Source organism: Myxine glutinosa, chromosome 13, assembly GCF_964187855.1.
Source record: "Myxine glutinosa chromosome 13, kmMyxGlut1.1, whole genome shotgun sequence".
NCBI lineage: Eukaryota > Metazoa > Chordata > Myxini > Myxiniformes > Myxinidae > Myxine > Myxine glutinosa.
In genome coordinates this window covers 28,466,121-28,487,295 of record NC_136273.1, presented here as the reverse complement: position 1 = coordinate 28,487,295, position 21,175 = coordinate 28,466,121, and the positions used below count along the sequence as shown (strand labels likewise).

General features: G+C 52.0%; 1 protein-coding gene across 2 annotated transcripts in view; it reads left to right on the top strand.

Moving 5' to 3' along the window:
* The window catches only part of LOC137438750 (synaptotagmin-1), a 64,193-nt gene that overhangs the window by 26,599 nt on the left and 16,419 nt on the right, over positions 1–21,175 (top strand). For both annotated transcript variants that reach the window (XM_068134070.2, XM_068134069.2), the window contains exons 7-8: positions 4,223–4,340; positions 11,587–11,720. In XM_068134070.2, coding sequence (XP_067990171.1) covers positions 4,223–4,340; positions 11,587–11,720 — 252 coding nt within the window. The remainder of the gene's footprint in view (positions 1–4,222; positions 4,341–11,586; positions 11,721–21,175) is intronic.

Sequence of the window (21,175 nt, the reverse complement as noted above, 5' to 3'; positions counted from 1 at the left end):
AGGTCATTCCAATGCCCAATGTGTATACAAAAATACTGTTGCGGTTATGACTCCTAGGGGTTAAATAATGCATCTATAGACGAACGAGTTATTCCTAACGTATCTGCGAAATCGTGCACCCTGGGTCTCTGGTCTTGACCTCAGACTGGAGTTATCCGACAAGGACGGGACCGGAATAATACAGTTAAAAAGGTACATGAACTTTCAGTTTAAGCTGCAGTTTGTAGTGGACGGAGCCAATGAAAGATCGGGCCGCCCAATGTCACAGCACCCCCTATTGGTCAGAACCCTCGCAGCAATTGGTGGTGTGACACGATGGTTGGGTTGGGGATGTATTTTGTTTGACCATGTTGTGCTTCAGCCTCCGGGCTGAAGCACATGTGTGCGCTAGTTGGACAAGCTTTGTTGGACTGTGTACCTCTTCACTGGAATAGTGACCATGAACCCTTGTATCACATCAGCAATGAAATGGTCGGCATTCCAGTGAAGAGGTACTATATTGTTGTGGGAATGACTCGACGGGGTTCATAAATGCTTAATCTAACGTAGTTATTTCCTTCAAATGAATGTTTTAGAATAAGGATGAGGTAATTAATTGTGATGTTCGATATGTGTTGCTCATTTGCATTAGGCAAATGCAGTGCACCCCTCCCTCCTATGTGTCTAAAAATCCCAACCTTATTGACCTTTTCTTTTAGAGCATTTCGCTAGGTAAAAGCAATATCTAAGCAGGAAAAGTAGGAGGGGGAAGGGATGGAGGTGGGGTGGTTGACTTCAGTGCTACCTGTGAGTCCTACTCTGTTCGCTTTTCCTTCTGGTGTTCTTTATCTAATACGGTATCATCAACCGGCCCCCTTGTCCAATGGTGAAAGGGACGTCCGTCCAGCCTGATCATTTGCCAGGCTTTGCCCAATAATCTCTATTGTCTCGTCCTTTCCCTATATGTATCTTGTGTAAAGTTTGTGGGCCCTAATGCTTAGATAATTAAGGTACTTCGTCGTTTGGTATCATGGGGATGTACAGTCGTGACCAAAAATAGTCACCCTTGCACTTTTTTCAAATAAATCACATTTATCTTTTAAAAAAAAGGTTGAACTAGTATTTGATCTCCACAATTCTTTATTTCACTGTTAATATTACAGAACCTTTGTTTTTGATTCAGAACTTAATATATCCTCTGAAATCAGAAAATAAAAAGAAATTTGACAAAATATTGACACCCGAGACGTAATATTTGGTAGCACAGACTTTGGACAAAATAACTGCAGTCAAGCGCTTCCTATAGCCTTGAATGAGCTTCCTACACCTCTCTAATGGAGGTATGGCCCACTCTTCTTGTGCAAACTGCTCCAGTTCTCCCAGATTTGAAGGGTGCCTTCACCCAACTGCTGTTTTCAGATCTCCCCACAGGTGTTCAATGGGATTTAGATCTGGACTCGTTGCTGGCCACTTCAGATCAGTCCAGCGTTTTGTCCTGAACCATTCCTGGGTGCTTTTTGAAGTGTGTTTAGGGTCATTGTCCTGCTGCAAGACCCATGACCTTCGACGGAGACCTAGCTTTCTGACAATGGGTTGAACATTGTACTCCAAAAGGTCTTGGTGAATGAATGATCGTTTTAAGGCCATTTTCCCCGCTAGAGCGGGGGTTAGCCTTGCGGGCCCCATGACAATCATAATGTCCTGATTTCATGATGCCATGCATATATTCAAGGCACCCAGTGCCAGAGGCATCACAGCAACCCCAAAACATCACTGAACCTCCTCCATGTTTGACTGTAGGGAAGGTGTTCTTTTCTTTGAAGACTTCATTTTGTTTTCTGTAAACATAGAGATGATGTACTTTACCAAAAAGCTCTAATTTGGTCTCATCTGTCCACAGGACATTCTCCCAGAACGATTTTGGCTTGTTCAGGTGTGTTTTGGAAAGCTCCAGTCAGGCTTTCTCAGTAGTTGGGTCCTCCTGGTTCCCCTGCCATATAACCCCCTTACATTGAGTTGGCGACGGATGGTGCGAGTTGAAACTGTCGTACCTTGTGTCTGAAGGCTTGAATCTGTTTGGGAGTTGATCGAGGTGCTTTCTCCACCATTTGACCAATCCTTCGCTGCAATCTTCGATCATGTTATCTCTTGCGGCCACGTCCAGGGAGGTTGGCTGCAGTGCCATGGGCATTAAACTTCCTGATAACATTGCATACGGTGGACACAGGAACATCAAGGTCTCTAGAGATGGACTTGTAGCTTTGAGATTGTCCATGCTTAGCTACAATCTTATGTCTGACCTCCTCAGACAATTCTCTGGTTTTCTTTCTTTTCTCCATGCTCATTGTGGTACACAAAGTGGCACAAAACAGCAGAATGACTCCTTTTTTCTATTCAAACTGGATGAATGAGTGATTTTTATATTGCAGGCACCTGAAACTCACCACAGGTGAGGTCAATTCCAAAGTAAAGGAGAATCACCTGCTTGAAATCTAATTATTTTAAACAACTTTTATAAAAGGTGCTAATAATATTGTCAGGGCCATTTTAGGATTTGTGTGTGGAATAAGCTCAGATTTTGTAATTTTTTCAGCTTTTTTGTTTTGTTCCACTGCAAACCAAGGAAATACACTTGTGGATACCAAAAGATTTTTTAATTTCAACAATTTTCTGGAAGAAATGGTGCATTATTTTTAAAAAAGTGCAAGGGTGCCAATATTTTTGGCCACGAGTGTATGACCAGGTAGTGGGGTAAGGGGAATATCCATTTACAGTGCTTATTACCTCCACCATTGAAGGTGGATGGAGGATGTCTTCACCCCTGTCTGTTTGTGAACAGGATATCTCAAAAAGGTGAGGACAGATTCACACAAAATTTGGTGGGGAGGTTGGATGTGTGATAAAGAAGAATCAATCTGAATTAATTTTGTGAAGATCTGAATATGGATTTGCATACGAGACTTATTTAACTTTTAAGTGATTCTTCACCATTGAGAGATCGGGGCAAAAAGCGATATATAACATTATATTAAAAAAGGTGCGGTGACGAGAACAAGCCGATTAGATTTTGGGTTCAGGTCCGAATCCAGATCCGATCAATCAGTGGGATACAAAATATAAACAGTTCAGGCTGGTGGAGGTATGCTCTCTACAGAGTGCTGTTCTACTTGCGTATGCATTTTGTTTGATTGCTTCCTTTTTGCTTCCTCTCCCATGCCATTTGCCTCGAATAATAAACCTGATTTGGTCTCAGGTTAATTCTGCTTGTGGTGGTGGCTTCATAAGTCCCATCAAAGGTCGATTGGCTGCGGTCCACCGCCTTTAGACCAGTCACGTGGCCTTCAGGTTTACTCAGCTTTGACGACTAATGGCCTGACACTCACCCAATTTAGTGACCCCAATCTGCACGGTAACACCGCATTGAATCGCAAGAATCTGGCAGGGTGGGGGAAGGGGGTGGCTTCAAAGCAGTTGCTTGCCTTGGTAGTTTAGACGCGTCCCACCAGATTCGAACTGGAAAACCGGAACGACCAGCATGCATGCCTCACTTCTGGGGTCTTCAGTTGAAGTCCTCATCATCAATCCATTTTGGCCCTTCATCCTTGATACAGTCTGCTGAGGTGGACTAGCAGAGGCATTCACATGCAACACATACACGTGGATACATACATACCACCACAAGCGAGAACACGAACCACAACACACAAAAACATATTTCACTCCTAGATTCCACAACCAACCACCTTTAGAGGCCATTTTTCCCTGCAGAGCAGGGGTGGGCCTTTTTTGGGCACCTTCGTCCCCTTTATGAAGCAATGTTTTACGGCCGGATGCCCTTCCTGCCGCCAACCCTGTTAGTCGCCTCTTGTGACACACAGGGAATTACCAGTGAACTGATACTAAATTTGCCGACCTCAGAAGGATGACAGGCTGAGTCAACCCCCCTGGTGTTAATTCAACGATTTGATCGGGATTCAAACCCAGGATCCTAGGATCCCAAGCCGGCACCCTAACCGCTAAGCCAACACCAAGCTACCAATTGCACTGCACCGGAAATAAATCAACTACCAACCACGTTAATGAGACATTGCTCTGCAGGATATCCCTTCTGTTGAATGTTTAATGACTTTTGTTGTTGTTATCTATTGGTGGATTGAGTTAATGGTAAATGTATTTGCTTAATGTCCGATGAAGGTCTAAAGCTCATATAGTAACCTTGATGTTCAATGAATGATTCCAACAGAGTGACGTGCTCGGAGATTTGTGCTTCTCTCTGCGTTACATCCCTACGGCCGGGAAGCTTTTCATCGTCATTCTGGAGGGAAAGAATTTGAAGAACTTGGATAGACAGGGGATGTCAGGTGATGCTGTCACTTCAAGTGCCTAATGCCGCTGCAATTATCAGCTTCACACTTTAAAAAAAAAAAGAAGCAATTATCTAATGTATTTTTACATAAAATAATGACTTCCTGAAAATATGAACCATACATCTCTGGACCAAAATACTAAGGCAAGTCACGAACTAGTTTCCCCAATTGGAGGGATAAAAGCACTTGCCCAGCCTAATTTCAATCATACTTGTGAAAACAATTTGTGCAGGTCAACTGCAGTATGACAGTCAAAGTGTGGGGGTGAAGGGTAGATTGAGAGTAGTGTGTGGGTGAAGGGTAGCTTGGAGGTAGTGTGGGGGTGAATGGTGGGGGCATGCCTAGGTGCAAGGCATTGAATAGTTACTAGATCTGGAGGCAAGAAACAGAATTGTGCTCAGGTCATTGAAGGGTATCGCTTCCAGTGTGATGCAGCAGTACCAGTTAAAGGTAGAGAGCCATACCTTATGGTACTGCAGATTAAATCCTCCATCATTTAGGATATGATAGTGGCCAAGGAATGACTTAGCTTTGCAAAATATTCCAAGGAACCTATCTGAAGCATGAGAACCAGTCCCAGAGAAGAGCATAGAGATGGAATTGCTTTAAAATGGCTTGTAGCAGATTGCAAGGCCAAAGGAGCGAAGAAGGAGCAAAAGTGAGAAAGGGTGCACATTATTTTTGATGATTGGAGAACTGATGCCTTCAGGATCAATTGCTGATGAAAAGAAGATTGGCAGGAGCTTCGCTATCCTTGTTCATTGTGCCATCCTGCTGCCCTATCAAAGGGGCCTGCTTGTTCTAGGTTACATGCTCCATGGAAGGAAAGGCAACTGTGAAAACCGTTTCGGCAAATAACTCGTTTGGATGATCAGATTTGCTATGACTTGGATCCATCATGATTTCCATCTTGTAAGAATGAAGGGGTAGTGGAAGAGCACGTTGAGTCGAGACTAGTTCACACCAGGATTTTTTTTCTTTGTATACAAGATCGAGGCTCGTGTAAGAGCTAACATTGATCACAAAAAAACTGAGATAAACACATGATAAAGGGAGCGGGAGACAAGACAGAGCAGGGACATGGGGAGATTTGTGGGAGGGAGGGTTTGGGGGAGGTAAAAAAAAACACATGGACACTGCTAGAACTTCCAGGAAAGAAGTCGGTATTTCAAAAAAGTGGATCTGTGGTGAATTAACGGGGGTAGAAAAGATCAAGGTTTTGGATGGGGGAAGATAAGAGATGGTGGTGAACAGCTGTTTTAAAGACCTGGAGGGAGGAGAGGGATTGAAGAGAGTGAGGGAGTTTGTTCCAGAGGCGGGAGAAAAGAGGAATGAAAGAGTGGAGGTGAGCAGTCTTGATTTTGGCAGTTTCACCATAAGAGGGTTGCAGGCAGATCTTGTGCGACCTGTAAGAATATTTGGGGGACAGAGCACAGACAGAGCTGGGGGAACAAGGCCGGAGAAGACAGAATTGTTCGGTGGAAGACAGACAGGATTGAATCTGGAGAAAGGACAAAAAGATTTAATCCCAAATGAGTTTGGAGTTGGGCTCTGGCTTTGCTAAGGACACACGTACAGCTTATGAGCCTTGGGGAGGGATGAACTAGGTAGGCTTTCCAGGTGAAGAAGGCAAATATCCTTTGCTATAATGATCACCTTTCCCTGTGCTTCTGTACACCAGGGGAAGGACATTGGTCAGGAAAGCTGAAAGCATAGGCGAATGTATGGGAACCTACTGGTAAATGGAGACCCAGACCAAGGCTTTGTCTATCTCTCGACAGCTGAGGAAATGGTTCAAAAATATTCAAGACAATCGACCAAGTATGGCAGTTGCACAAAGCAGACTGGTGACGTCTCAGCATTCCTTTGGAAGATAGACAGCACCTGTCGATACATGGATCTTTACCTCATGTTCATTACCTCCGCTACCAAAGGTTGAAGCTGAATACCTCCGCTACCAAAGGTTGAAGCTGAAGTAGGATATCCCAAAAAGTTATGGACGGATTCGGTCGAAACTTGGTGGTGGAGCTGTTAGAACAATCTGGGTTGGTGATAAGTCTACAGACTCCTAATAGCTAGCTGCTTGGTAAATGAGCACACCCAGGTCGTCCTCCCTTTCAGTTTCGTATCAAACAGCAGGAACGAGTTTCAAAAGTTCGCTACGAAAAATGCCACGGCAGCGGCAGAAAGGGCCATGTTATTAACCCAGAATTTGTGGGGTATATAGAGTACCGTAGATCTTCGCTCAGTTATGAAAGTAAACCTTACTTCACTGGTATCGGAATTCCTCCAAATTTCTTAATTTAGTGTTATAAACAGCATTAGCGGCTATTTAAAAAGCAAATCATACATGTTTGTGGTTTATAATATTTTTACTTCCTGTAGAATCCGTTGCTCCCACAGACGCCATTATAACTATAAACTATTTATACACGTCATCACTGCAGGAAAAACGCCGTGGGGAAGTGGGACATTATTGGTATTAATATTGTTTTGTCATTATTAATAATATGCGATTGTGGCGGACTCAAAAGCCCACTGGCGTGGTGACATCATTCCACGCACCAAGTGGGTGGTGGCCACGCCCGAGGGGTAGGCGTGGCCTCATGATATACACCGGGCGCGCAGCCCGGAGCGCGCCAGTGTTACAGTGAGCTCCTGAAATAAAGACGCTTATAAGTTACCGCTTGTCCGCTTCCTCCTTGCTCGCAAGCAGCGCGCGTAACGCCGCGCTTTACTGGTGACCCCCTCGACGTTGGATCTGCCGGAGCGATCCTTCCACACGCGACGCCATTGCCATGGCCAACTTCATCAAACTTCCCGAATTTTGGGAGGTTCAGGCCGAAGTCTGGTTCGTCCAGGCCGAAGCCCAATTTCAGCTTCGGCGCCTCACCGGCGATGACACGCGCTATTGCCACGTCGTCGCCTCCCTCGGGCCCGGCACGGCCGCTCGAGTTGTGTCCGTCCTTCGCCACCCACCAGACGGCCACAAGTACGAGGCACTCAAGCGGCTACTCCTAGCCACGTTCGGCCTCACGGACGACGCACGGGCCGACCGCCTCCTGGAACTCCCCGAGCTCGGTGACACGCGCCCGTCGGTCCGAATGGACCATATGCTGTCACTGTTGGGCGACGAAGCCCCCGGTTCTCTATTCCGGGCGCTTTTCCGTCGCCAACTTCCAGCGCAGGTTCGCCTCGCGTTGGCCGGGACCGGGCTAACGGAACACCGAGCATTGGCAGCCGAGGCGGACAAGTACTTCGCCGCTTCGGACATGCGGGCGAGAGTCGGCGTGGCCGTCACGGCCCTCGTGGCTGATGCTGCTGATGCTGATGCTGCTGATCCACAGGATCAGCTTATACAGCATACGCAGCATGCTGATACGCACCTCGTGACCGCCGCCACGCCCCGCCCACCGCCGCGGCGAAAACCGCCACCGCGGGGAAACCCGCCAACTCCACCGGCCTGGCGCAGCCAGCCGCGCTCCTCCAACTCCACCACCTGGTGCTGGTTCCACGCCAAGTTCGGCCACGAAGCTCGGCAGTGTCATCCGCCATGCTCCTTCAACAGGTCGGGAAACGCCTGGGCCGGCGCTCAATAGGGGTGATGAGCGCCGGCCGTTCGAGCAGCCTGCTGTTCATAACGGACACCTTCTCCGGGCGCCGTTATCTGTGCGACACGGGAGCGCAGGTGAGTGTCGTTCCCGCCGGCACGTCAGACAAGCACGCCGCGGGTGGGGGCCCCGCGCTGCTTGCCGCGAACGGGACGCCCATCCGTACGTACGGAAAAACGCTGCCTCTCTCTGCGGTTCGGAGGGCAGGTTTTCCGATGGACGTTCGTCACCGCCGACGTGCCCATGGCACTGCTTGGCGCGGACTTCCTGTGCGCTAATGGGCTCCTGGTCGACGTCAAGCGCAGACGTCTTGTCCAGGCCGAGACGTTCAGCTCGCTCGCTTGTGCGTTGCCCAGCTCAACGAGCGGCTTGCCAAGCGGCTTGCCGAACGGTTCGGTTCCGGCCACGTTGGTCTGTACGCTTCCGGCAGCGGACGCATTCACCCGCCTCCTCGCCGGCTTCCCGGCCCACCTTCTCGGCGGGGCCGTCAAGCACGGGGTGGCCCATCACATCCCCACCGTCGGGCCACCGGTCTACGCCCGGGCACGCCGCCTCGAGCCGACGAAGCTGGTGGTGGCAAAAGCGGCGTTCGCTACCCTGGAGCGACTCGGCATCGTTCGGCGCTCAGAGAGCGCTTGGACGTCGCCGCTGCACATCGTGCCGAAGCCCGGCGGGGGATGGCGACCGTGCGGGGACTATCGCCGTCTCAATGACGCCACGACTCCCGACCGCTACCCCGTCCCCCACATTCAGAACTTTTCCACCCGTTTGGCGGGCATGTCCTTCTTCTCGAAGGTGGACCTCATACGCGGCTACCATCAGGTCCCCGTCAGGCCGGAGGACGTCCCGAAGACGGCAGTCATCACGCCATTCGGACTCTTCGAGTTCCTGCGCATGCCCTTCGGTCTGAAGAATGCGGCTCAGGCGTTCCAGCGACTGATGGACAGCGTCCTGCGTGACTTGGATTTTGTCTACGTCTATCTGGACGATATCCTCGTCGCCAGCGCGTCCCGCGAAGAGCACCTACGCCACCTCCGCACGCTCTTCGAACGCCTGGGCCAGCATGGCCTGATTGTGAACCCCGCAAAGTGCCGGTTCGGCGCCACCATAATCGATTTTCTGGGGCACCGTGTCACCAGGCACGGAGCCGTCCCCCTGCCGGCCAAGGTGGAGGCGGTGAAGGGGTTTCCGCGCCCCCGCACGATCAGAGGGCTGCAGGAGTTCCTGGGCATGGTGAACTTTTACCATCGGTTCCTGCCCCGTATCGCCCAGCTCCTGCGCCCCCTGCACGAAGCTCTCCGAGGTAAGCCGGGCAAAGGGGACGTTACCTGGACCGAGCAGATGGACACGGCGTTCACGGGCACGAAGCTCGCCTTGGCTAACGCCACCATGCTCGCGCACCCGGCGCCCGATGCACCGATCGCCCTCACCACCGATGCCTCGGACTATGCGGTGGGCGCGGTGCACGAGCAATGGGTGCGTGGAGCTTGGCAACCGCTGGCGTTCTTTAGCCGGCAGCTTCGCCCGCCCGAACGCCGTTACAGTACCTTCGACCGCGAGTTGCTCGGGCTTCACTTGGCGGTCAGGCACTTCCGCCATCTGCTCGAGGGCCGTGCGTTCACTGCCTTCGTCGACCACAAGCCGCTGATCTTCGCGATGGGCAAGGTCACCGAGCCGTGGTCGGCCCGGCAGCAGCGTCACCTCTCGGCCGTGTCCGAGTACACGACGGACATCCAGCACGTCGCGGGGAAGGACAACCCGGTGGCGGATTGCCTTTCCCGGGCCGTCGCCCACGCAGTCCACCTCGGCATCGACTATGCCCGGATGGCAGCGGACCAGGCCGCTGACCCCGACGTCCAGGCCTTGCGGACCGCCGTCACGGGCCTCCGCGTCACCGAGGTGGCGTTCGACGGCGCGGGCGCGGCACTCTTGTGCGACGTCTCCCTCGGGCGTCCTCGCCCCATCGTGCCCGCGGGCTGGCAGCGCCAGGTGTTTGACGCCATCCACGGCCTGTCCCACCCAGGCGCGAGGGCCTCCCAAAGGCTGATCGCCGACAAGTTCGTCTGGCATGGCCTCCGGAAGGCCGTCCGCCGCTGGGCCAGGACGTGCCTCGCGTGCCAGCGCGCCAAGGTGCACCGGCACACCCAGGCCCCGTTGGCCCCGTTCACGGTGCCGGAACGCCGGTTTGACCACGTCCACGTGGACCTGGTGGGACCTCTGCCCCCCTCGCGGGGTTTCACCTACGTCCTCACCATGGTGGACCGCACCACCCGGTGGCCGGAGGCCGTGCCCTTGGCGTCGACAACGGCGGCCGATGTCGCGCAGGCTTTCATCGCCACCTGGGTCGCCCGGTTCGGCACCCCCTCAGACATCTCGTCCGACCGCGGCCCCCAGTTCACCTCGGAGCTCTGGGGGGCGGTCGCGCAGGGGCTCGGGGTCCGGCTGCACCGAACCACGGCCTACCACCCCCAGGCTAACGGCCTGTGTGAGCGATTTCACCGCTCATTGAAGGCCGCGCTCCGGGCCACCCTCCGCGACGGCTGCTGGGTCGACAGGCTCCCCTGGGTCCTGCTGGGCCTCCGGACGGCGCCCAAGGAGGACCTGCGCGCATCCGCGGCGGAGTTGGTCTTCGGGCAACCGCTGCGGGTGCCGGGCGAGTTCCTCCCCGACTCCACGGCACCATGGTCCGCGGCACAGCAGCGCTCCGCTCTGCAAGAGACCGCCCAGAGGTTCGCCCCGGTGCCAACGGCATGCCACGGGCACCCACCGATGCACGTCGCCCCGGAGCTTCGCACGGCGGAGTACGTCTTCGTCCGCCACGATGCCCACCGGACACCACTGCGGCCCCCGTACGACGGGCCTTTCCGCGTGCTGGAGACCGGGGCGAAGCACTTCACCCTGGACATCGGCGGTACTCCTGACCGCGTTTCGGTAGACGGCCTCAAGCCGGCCCACCTCGACGTGGACCATCCACCGCCAGTGGCCCGACCCCCACGTCGGGCTGCGGGCGGACCCCCGGCACCGCCCAGCCCCGCCACCCCCCGGTCCTGCACCCATCCCAGGGGCAGCCAGGGGCATCCCACCTGGCATCCCTGCACCCCGGACGCCGCCGATCGCCAGGGGGCGCTTCGGCCGGGTCATTCGTCTGCCCCGCAAACTGGCCCTCCAGGTGCGCGGGAATTCTGGGGGGGGCGCGTGTGGCGGACACAAAAGCCCACTGGCGTGGTGACATCATTCCGCGCACCAAGTGGGCGGTGGCCACGCCCGAGGGGTAGGCGTGGCCTCATGATATACACCGGGCGCGCAGCCCGGAGCGCGCCAGTGTTACAGTGAGCTCCTGAAATAAAGACGCTTATAAGTTACCGCTTGTCCGCTTCCTCCTTGCTCGCAAGCAGCGCGCGTAACGCCGCGCTTTACGATCATCATTAATTTTGTTAGTAAAAGCGTCTTTGTAAAAAATGCCACAATAATGCTAATTTAACATTGATATACACCTCAACACGCAACCCCATTGATGGCAATGGTGGGGAAAACCCGCTCAGGGGAGAAAATCCCCTTGCGGATGGGGGATGGGTCATTGCTCAGTCACTGAACATGCTCAGTCATTAAATTGTCCCATCTCTCGACAGATCCATATGTCAAGCTGCAACTGGTACAAAACAGACGCAAACTGAAGAAGAAGAAGACGACCGTGAAGATGAATACGTTGAACCCTTACTTCAACGAAACCTTCAGCTTCGACGTCCCCTTTGATCAGATACAGGTTTGTCTCTTCCTTCGACACGCAGTAGGCCATGTGATGGAGTCAGCTCGCGGATACACGGAGAAGCGACATTTTGCATCATTTGTTTGGAACTATGTTGCCAAATTTGGAAATTGGTTATGTAATCGTAATTTCATGACGTCATTATCCTGTGAACCGTTAGCCCTCATTATGGAAATTGATGGTTGTCCGTTGGAGTTAATGGGTGTGATGGCCATAATTTCATTTTCTTGAGACGTATTCGTAGTCCCCTCTTTAATAGGTCCTCTCCTACCTGTAAAGTGCAAGGACATACTAAACAAATAGATATAGATACCTGTTTCCGCTATTAACTGATAGGTCTTGCGTTGAGGTTTTCCTCCTCTTTGTCACCGCTAGTTACCCAAACTTGATACTTTGAAAAAAAATTCCATGTCGTGCTCGTTGGAGTTGCTTTGCAGATTGTCTTCCTTTGGACCACCTGTAATGACATTCAATTAGCTCCATTCCCAAAGTCCCAAGCAGCATACATTCTATGCAAGCCTTATAGGTGAGGGTGAGACTACCGGAAGCAAGCTGTAACACGTGCCCTTTTGTGGTTTGTTTTCAACGTATCCAATCGCGTGACTGTTGTCGCGAAGGGTGCACTAACCGGAAGTTACGTAGTTCCGCGGGCGCCTAAAGGTGCCGCTTAAACTAGATTAACAAATAATTATCTTAACCACTTTATCTTCAATATTTAAGAACAATAAAATTGGGAAAGCGTAGTGTAGTTGTCGAATTATGACGTCATAATGAAGGCACCGATGACATCATTAACATATCTTATTCCCCATGGTGTTGGGCTAGCCATTAGAGGCCATTTTTCCCCGCAAAGCGGGGGTTGGCCTTTTTCGGGGACCGTGGTTGTTGTTGTTTTTTGGTCCCCTTTTTTGAAGCAATGTTTTACGGCCGGATGCCCTTCCTGACGCCAACCCTTTTTGCCGCCTTTAACGACAAACAGGGAATTACCAGTGAACTGGTACTCAATTAGCCGACCTCGGAAGGATGACAGGCTGAGTCAACCCCCCTGGCGTTAATTCAGCGATCGACCGGAATTCGAACCCAGGATCCTAAGCCGGCACCCTAGCCACTAGCCCAACACATTACCTCTGGTATCCACTCACAATATGGAGTCGCCTGGATGCGGTTGGGAGTAACCAATCAGAATCTATAATTTCAGTTCTCCAACCTAATGAGCGCACGCCGTGACGTCACCGCCACGTGACTGGTTTATAACCTAAAGGTTTTCAGATTCACAAGTGTATGCAGGACTCACTGAGTTGCCCTGATGAAGCCCCACCAAGGGCAAAACCAGGTCGGTAACTGAGTTTGTATGCACTTGTGATAGTATCTGAACGAAGATCTAAATGATGACACTGCTGGATAGCTCCTCCGGAGCCTTGGCAGGCATGGCGTACTTACATGGCGGTGACGTCACGGCGTGCGCTCATTAGGTTGGAGAATGGAAATAAGAGATTCTGATATATATGTATGTGTATATATATATATATATATATATATATTGTTACAGACGCGGTTGTGGATGTTGGTTTACCGAGCGGTTTGGTATGACCGCGTCTGCACGTTTACCCGATTATACTCGAACGTTGGCCGAGTCGCGCTACGCTAAATCAATTGAGGAAAAGGACACAACGGCTGGGTTAAAATGACACGACACCAAGGGTTCAGTTCTCAAGACCTCCGGAGGAGGTTATAATATTGCGGAAGGTCAGATTACAGGGATGAGAGAGACAGCATAGTAAGGTAGGCACTTAATTACGGTCTTATAATAGCCCCGACAGACGACAGATAAACAGGACAAAACTGACTCACACGGGGATTGATGGCAAGGAAAGCGGGTAGTCGATGGCTCAAGGTGCACCTTGGCTCAGGGACAGAATCGACCCGGTCCGGTCCAGTAGATGCGGGGAGGTCGCTCAGCGCTCGGAGGTCGCGACTTGTCCTTTCAAGCTGGGGGCGCATCTGACCTCACGTCCGGTAAGTGGCTGCGCATATCCGGCGGGGAGTGACACGCCCTCGGCTCGTTAGCTCCGCCCCAGATGGAATCGGCCCGCCGCTTCTCACTGGCTGCGGGGGGTTACCGGGCTCCGCCCCTGACGAGGAGCTGACAGCCAGCCCCTTCGTGGTAACCCCGTGGAGCGCATGGGCAATGGCGGCTAACCGAGCCGGAGTGAGGACGCACACTCCGCGCGCCGCGCCGCGCCCCCTCTGTTGTTGTAGTTGTTGTTGTAGTTGTTGTTGTTGTTGTTGCATGGGGAAGATGGGAGGAGGTATGGGGAGGTCCTAAACTCACTACTGGTGCCATACGATCACATTCTGGTGCAACGAAGAGTCAGAATTAATGGAAACGAGTCCTTAACTGACATAGACTAAGAATAACTAGCAAGATGTCCGAAAGTTGTCTACGTGAGATGCGGTGGACCTGGGCACGACATTTAATGGGGGAAAAAGGGGAAGGTCGGTTCTACAGAGTGCTGTTTACAGACAATGGGACTAGGGAATGGGGGATTGGGGATAGTTGGGGAGTATTGGGGAAATAGGGGAATATTTACAAGCGGATCTGGAGGCCAAATCCCATATCCGCAACATTGCACCCTTCTCTACCCTCGGGGCGTCCCGACCCGATAAATTTTTACCTATTTTAGTGTGGCACTCAGATGTAGTTCCCTCTACTATTAACTCTACCCTGAGTGCGACAGTTTTACAGATATTCACAAATGAGTAAATATGTCCCCCTGCGACGTTGCACCCTTCTCCTCACAGAAACACACCCACAGGATAACCGAATCGCGGAAAGAATTCTCAAACTAAACATACAGCCGGTAGGGAGCATTATTTACAAGACTACGCTGATATTTACACGACGATCCAGGACCTGTTTTCGGAGGAACACATGCAGATGTTATGCATAGAGAGAGCACGCATGCCAGCATCGATACACCAACCCACGAGTGCTCTGTGGCCTTACGGCCTTTAATAATGTGCAGAGCACCCCATCCAAGCACCAAAAGCACCACCCCATCATGTACAGTCAGCACCATCCGGTGCACCAATAAAGTGTCTATAAATCACGGTGTGGTGTCGCAGCCGGCCGATGGTCTGCCGCTGGTTTTGCCTTCGTGTGGTGCACTTGGCCTTCTTACTGCTTTCAAAAATAAAGAAAGGCGCCAACCGCGTCCATTTCTTTATTGTGGCCATCAGGGGGCCAACTATAAGTGGTTCACCTGTATGGCATAGGTGCCACGTTGACCCATAGGTCCATCCACGGGTGGTGCTTGGCCGCAAAAGAACTGCGGTCCATTGTGGGTGGCCACCAAAATTGCGGTCCATATGGTGTATCGATCCAGGCAGCAAGCAGCGAAAGTGCAGGCCCACAACTGCGGAGCCAGCACCTCTCTCTCCTCTCTCTCTGCCCCAAAACCAGATCCTCGGAGGTGGGAGACAAAAGAAGTAGACAAGTGAGTAAGGTGGTAAGGGCGCAAAAGTGCACGCAATATAAGGTGATGCACACTGGGGGCACATGGGAACCAGGTGAGACAGGTACGTTCCTACCGTACGCCCCCCCCCCCCCCCCACCAGGTAACCTACATGGCCCCTCCCTTACCCCTTACTGTATCCACACAACACAACACTACCCATAAACATCTACTTTACAAATCAACAAACGTCCCTACTGTCTTCCCCGTTCCTCCCATAAACCAAATTCGTCTTCTCTCCCTCCTAACCAATCAAATTTGCCATTTTCAACTCTCATCAAAATTTGCCATCTCCAACTCAACATCATAATTTGCTATCACCAATTCATCATCAGTCCCTCCTAGGGAGGGAGAGATGGAATCACCCCAATGTCTCATCCACGTCGTGATGCGTCTCACAAATCCAACAGCAATTCTCACTTCCTGCAACACAGAACAAAGGAACACAGGTGTGGAGTCATCATCACCACAGGTAAGTGGCTGCGTATGGTGCGACAGGTTCATCAATCCTAACTATCTCCTAAATGACTTTAACAACTTTACACTACCCGGGGTCTTTCTCCGGCCAAACCATTGACCCTCTTACACTATGGGTTCTAAAAACCAATTCCCATTGGCCAAACTGTGGTGCTTTTCAATTTGGGGTCTCACTCCCCCGATTCATCTCTCGGTGCCTCGCACAATTTCTGGGCTGCGACGTGAAGCTCTCCTAGCCGGTCTACCCACCTGCACACCTCCACCACTGCAGTTGCCTCCGAGCTTACCTGCTCCTTACCCTAACCTAACTACCTGGGGAAGGCCCTCTGGCGCTCTCCCCACTCGGTGCCCTCTCTGGCACTGGGCTACCCGATCCACACCCGGGATCCTCAGGCACCCACTGACACTAACGGCTCCCAGAGCCCACCTGCGGCCTCACTTGGCCGACATCCTCACAGTGGTGGAGTGCCCAACCAACTACACACACTAACAGGCTACACGCCCAGCCATTTCCACAACACTAATGCACCCATCCACAATACCATTCTGCAACCGCACCACAAATGCCAATATCCAACCACAATTTACCTATACCCTCTACCTAACACTTACACTACCCGCCCCGGGTACTCGTGAAAGGGGTCCACTCTTCCCCCATCCACACCTTCGCACCATGCACACCACTCCGTACCACTTACTCCAACTCTCTCCACACACCTGTACTTGCACACCTGTGCTCTCACACCTGGTGCCACCTGCACCCTTCTCTCCCCAAGCGCATTTGCGCTGATCCACACACTCACTACTCATACACTGCTCCACACACTCACTACTCATACACTGCTCCACACACCTGTCCAGTTGCACACCTGTGCAATCACACCTGTTCAATTCTCACACACACGGCATCATCTCCTCTAACTACTCCCCTCTGAAACTTGCGCTTCCCAGTCGTCCCTTTAAACTATTGCGCTCCCTCGTCATTATCATCCACACTAAACTACCTGCGTCCCCACTACAGGTATCCTTGTCACTAACTAACCTTAACGTCACCTAATGTCATCTTCTAGGGCCCTATCAATATCCTAACCCACCCGGGCTAGTTTTCACTGCCATACACCCCATAAACTATAGCGCATTTGCCCCACATGGGAAGGGCGGCAGGGATGCCAGCCTTACCCACCGGGCCCATCGCTCACTACCAATTTTGCACATCAAATTTCAACAAATTAAAAATTTGCCAATCACTACCCATCATCTGCCAATCACTACTGCCAATCCCTTGCCAATCATCAAATTTTGTTTTTCTCTAATTTTGGGTCCAAAACACGAACCTCATCACCCAGTCTACTCACTAATGCCTCTCGGTGCGCCAATTCCTGTCCAAAGCCCGGCTTCGTAAAGCCGAGCAATGAATGCGGGTTGTTTGGTGCCAGCGGCTGGACACGTCCCGCATTCGTGGCAGGGATGGGGGCTTACCCGGGCCGAGATCCCACGCACCACCTCGGCACGGAGCCATCCCATGGCCCGATCTCGACCTGCCGGTATGCCTCAACAAAAAGTGGTCGCCATGACGACCCTTCTTATCCAGCCGCCCGCTCCGCCTAGTGGAGAACGGACGCGGCCGTTCCAAGCGAGGCCCGGCACGCACCGAGGGCCCGATTCGGCTAAAAGTCGACCTAACCTCTAACCCGGTTACCTTCGATGCCTCACCTGCATGCTTACACCCCGCAGCCCGTTCCTTGCTCACACATCCAGCCGTGCCCATGCTCCTCGTACCTTTCCTTACACACCCAGGTACCCTCATTCCACTCACAGCCTTGGTCACACACCTGACCACCGAACACTTTGGCACACATTCGTTGGTCGCACACCTCACCAACACACCTCTTCGCGCCCCCTCCTCGGTCACCTCCTCTGTGACAACCACAGGTGTGTTCTCATTCGCACACCCAACCACGTGCCTCACTACCAATTCCAGCGTGCATTCCCACTCACGCTCTACCATTCCAGGTGTGCATCCTTTCTCACCTGTCACAACCAACTCACGCTCCTTGTCACTCTCACTACTCTCACCTCCATTCTTGACAGCGCACTCACCCTTACTCTTGACAGCGCACTCTTTCCTCATGCACCTGTCCGTCACACACCTTTCTCGCGCACACTCTCCCGTCACACCCTCTGTAACACTCACCACAGGCGTGCATTCTTCCTTGCCTTTGACAGCGCACTCTTTCCCCATGCACCTGTCCGTCACACACCTTTCTCGCGCACACTCTTGCGCACACTCTCCCGTCACACCCTCCGTAACACTCACCACACCACGCTTCCATGTGCTCCCTCGCACACGTGCTACGACCGACTCACTCTCGCCAGCACCCTCACTCCTTGGCACGCACTTTTTCCTCACACACCCCAGAGTCGGACTTTCTCGCACACCCCCTTTTTCGCACACCAGACCTGTCGCACACTTCACCAACGGCCTCTCACGAACACCCGGGTCCATCTCGACCCCCAAGCTTCTTAAATCCCCTGGCGCATCATACGCACGACCATATTGGTCACCACTTACACCGGGTCCTCTTCCTCTTCGCTTCTCCTCCATCACCTGCGAATCCCTCATCCGGTTAATGAGCACATCATCACGATCCAAACACAGACTTTGGACCAATTCTTTTATCTCCTCTTTTATCTCTTTCTTATCCCCTCTCCGTCGCTTCTTAATTTCGCTCATCCCTTCTTCCACTTCTTCTAATTTCTGCTTCACCTCTTTTATTCCCCGGTACGTCTCCTCAAGCTCGTCCTCCAAGGCTACCTTGACCGTTTCCATGTGCGTCCTCACCTGCCGGTCCTTCGTCTCCATTACCTCTATCACCTCGTTGTCAATCCCTCACGTACCATCTGACATTCCCTCTTCGTCGCAACCAAGTCATCTTTTAGTTCTTTCTGTGTCGCCTTTAACCCTCCTAATACCGCAGTGTTCCTTTGAACCTGCTCCACTAACTCCGTCTGTCCCACCGTCAGCTGCTCCACCTCCTGCGTCAGGTCCTCTATGCCCCCTTGTAACTTCACAGTCCCCTTTCTCACCTCCTTCTCCATGTGCTCCTTACAGTGCCTCACCTCCTCGCGCACTCTTCCGACCTCCTCACTCACACCTCTTCTGATCTCCTCTCCCATCACTTGCATCTCCTGCCCAGATGCCACCCTCATCTGCTCCATTTCCTCCCTGTGAGCATCCAGTTTGGTCTCTACCCCCATTCTGACCCCCTCTATCTGCTGCCCCATTTGTTTAACTTCCCTTTCCGCTTGGTCCCTCATGTCCCTCAATTTGCCTTCCATCCTGTTTTCTAACCCCTCTAACCCCTTTTGCATCCCTTCCATTTGATTCTCTTGAGCGGCCATTCTGTTTTCTACCCCCATTAACCCCTCCTGTATTTCCCCTAATCTATTGTCTAATCCCTCTATTCTACTTCCTAACCCATGTTTCACCCCTTCTATCCCATTGTCTAACCCCTCTAATTTCTTGTCTAATCCCTCACCGGTACCCCTCGCTTCGTCCCTCATTACCCCCAATTGCTCACTCTGAGCATCCATCCGGTTCCCCATTACCCCCATTTGGTTTCCCAACCGCTCACTATCAGCCCTCATTCCCACCATTTGGTCTCCCATTTGTTCCATAAGGGCCCTCATTTGCAGGAGGAAAAGGTTCGAATCCACCAGGGGCGCTGCCACGGTCGCGGTCGCCGTGACCAGCGAGGCGCCATTTTGCGCGCCCGCAACGTCGGGCGCAACGACGCTATTTTGTGCGTCTGCTACCCTCACTGCTTCGCTCTCCTTATGTCCCTCATTTTGGTCCTGGACCGACCCTGCCTCACTCTCCTCTACCGGACCCCAGCCGACTTGGTCTGCCATAGCGCGACTTTCAAAATCCGGGTTTTTATATTTTGTAAAACACAATCAAATTTCGCAGTTATAATTTCGAGCGCGGGAAACGCGCTCCGGATCGAATTCTACCTCCCAACACCAATTGTTACCCTAGTGGTACAATTGGTGTTCCAAAATTTGGGCCTAATAAATTTAGTCCCAGGTCCGAATCCGACACTCCTGACACCAATTGTTACAGACGCGGTTGTGGATGTTGGTTTACCGAGCGGTTTGGTATGACCGCGTCTGCACGTTTACCCGATTATACTCGAACGTTGGCCGAGTCGCGCTACGCTAAATCAATTGAGGAAAAGGACACAACGGCTGGGTTAAAATGACACGACACCAAGGGTTCAGTTCTCAAGACCTCCGGAGGAGGTTATAATATTGCGGAAGGTCAGATTACAGGGATGAGAGAGACAGCATAGTAAGGTAGGCACTTAATTACGGTCTTATAATAGCCCCGACAGACGACAGATAAACAGGACAAAACTGACTCACACGGGGATTGATGGCAAGGAAAGCGGGTAGTCGATGGCTCAAGGTGCACCTTGGCTCAGGGACAGAATCGACCCGGTCCGGTCCAGTAGATGCGGGGAGGTCGCTCAGCGCTCGGAGGTCGCGACTTGTCCTTTCAAGCTGGGGGCGCATCTGACCTCACGTCCGGTAAGTGGCTGCGCATATCCGGCGGGGAGTGACACGCCCTCGGCTCGTTAGCTCCGCCCCAGATGGAATCGGCCCGCCGCTTCTCACTGGCTGCGGGGGGTTACCGGGCTCCGCCCCTGACGAGGAGCTGACAGCCAGCCCCTTCGTGGTAACCCCGTGGAGCGCATGGGCAATGGCGGCTAACCGAGCCGGAGTGAGGACGCACACTCCCCGCGCCGCGCCACGCCCCCTCTGTTGTTGTAGTTGTTGTTGTTGTTGCATGGGGAAGATGGGAGGAGGTATGGGGAGGTCCTAAACTCACTACTGGTGCCAAACGATCACATTCTGGTGCAACGAAGAGTCAGAATTAATGGAAACGAGTCCTTAACTGACATAGACTAAGAATAACTAGCAAGATGTCCGAAAGTTGTCTACGTGAGATGCGGTGGACCTGGGCACGACATTTAATGGGGGAAAAAGGGGAAGGTCGGTTCTACAGAGTGCTGTTTACAGACAATGGGACTAGGGAATGGGGGATTGGGGATAGTTGGGGAGTATTGGGGAAATAGGGGAATATTTACAAGCGGATCTGGAGGCCAAATCCCATATCCGCAACAATATATATATATATTCATTCTTTTCTGGAAAATTCAAGACAAGTACAGTTTTATTTAACAAAAAAAAAAGAAAAAAAAAAGACAAAACACAAATTATCAAAAACATGATTGGGGGAAAAAAAAAAAATTGTCGAGTGCAATCAGATATTTCAACAAGTTTCCAGTCTTCACACTGGTGGGTGGAATAATAAATGTCACATGATCCAATATAACCAATCAAAAAGAATGTGAGGTTATGTAAGCCCAAGTGTCCACGACGGTTTTATTTTTTAAG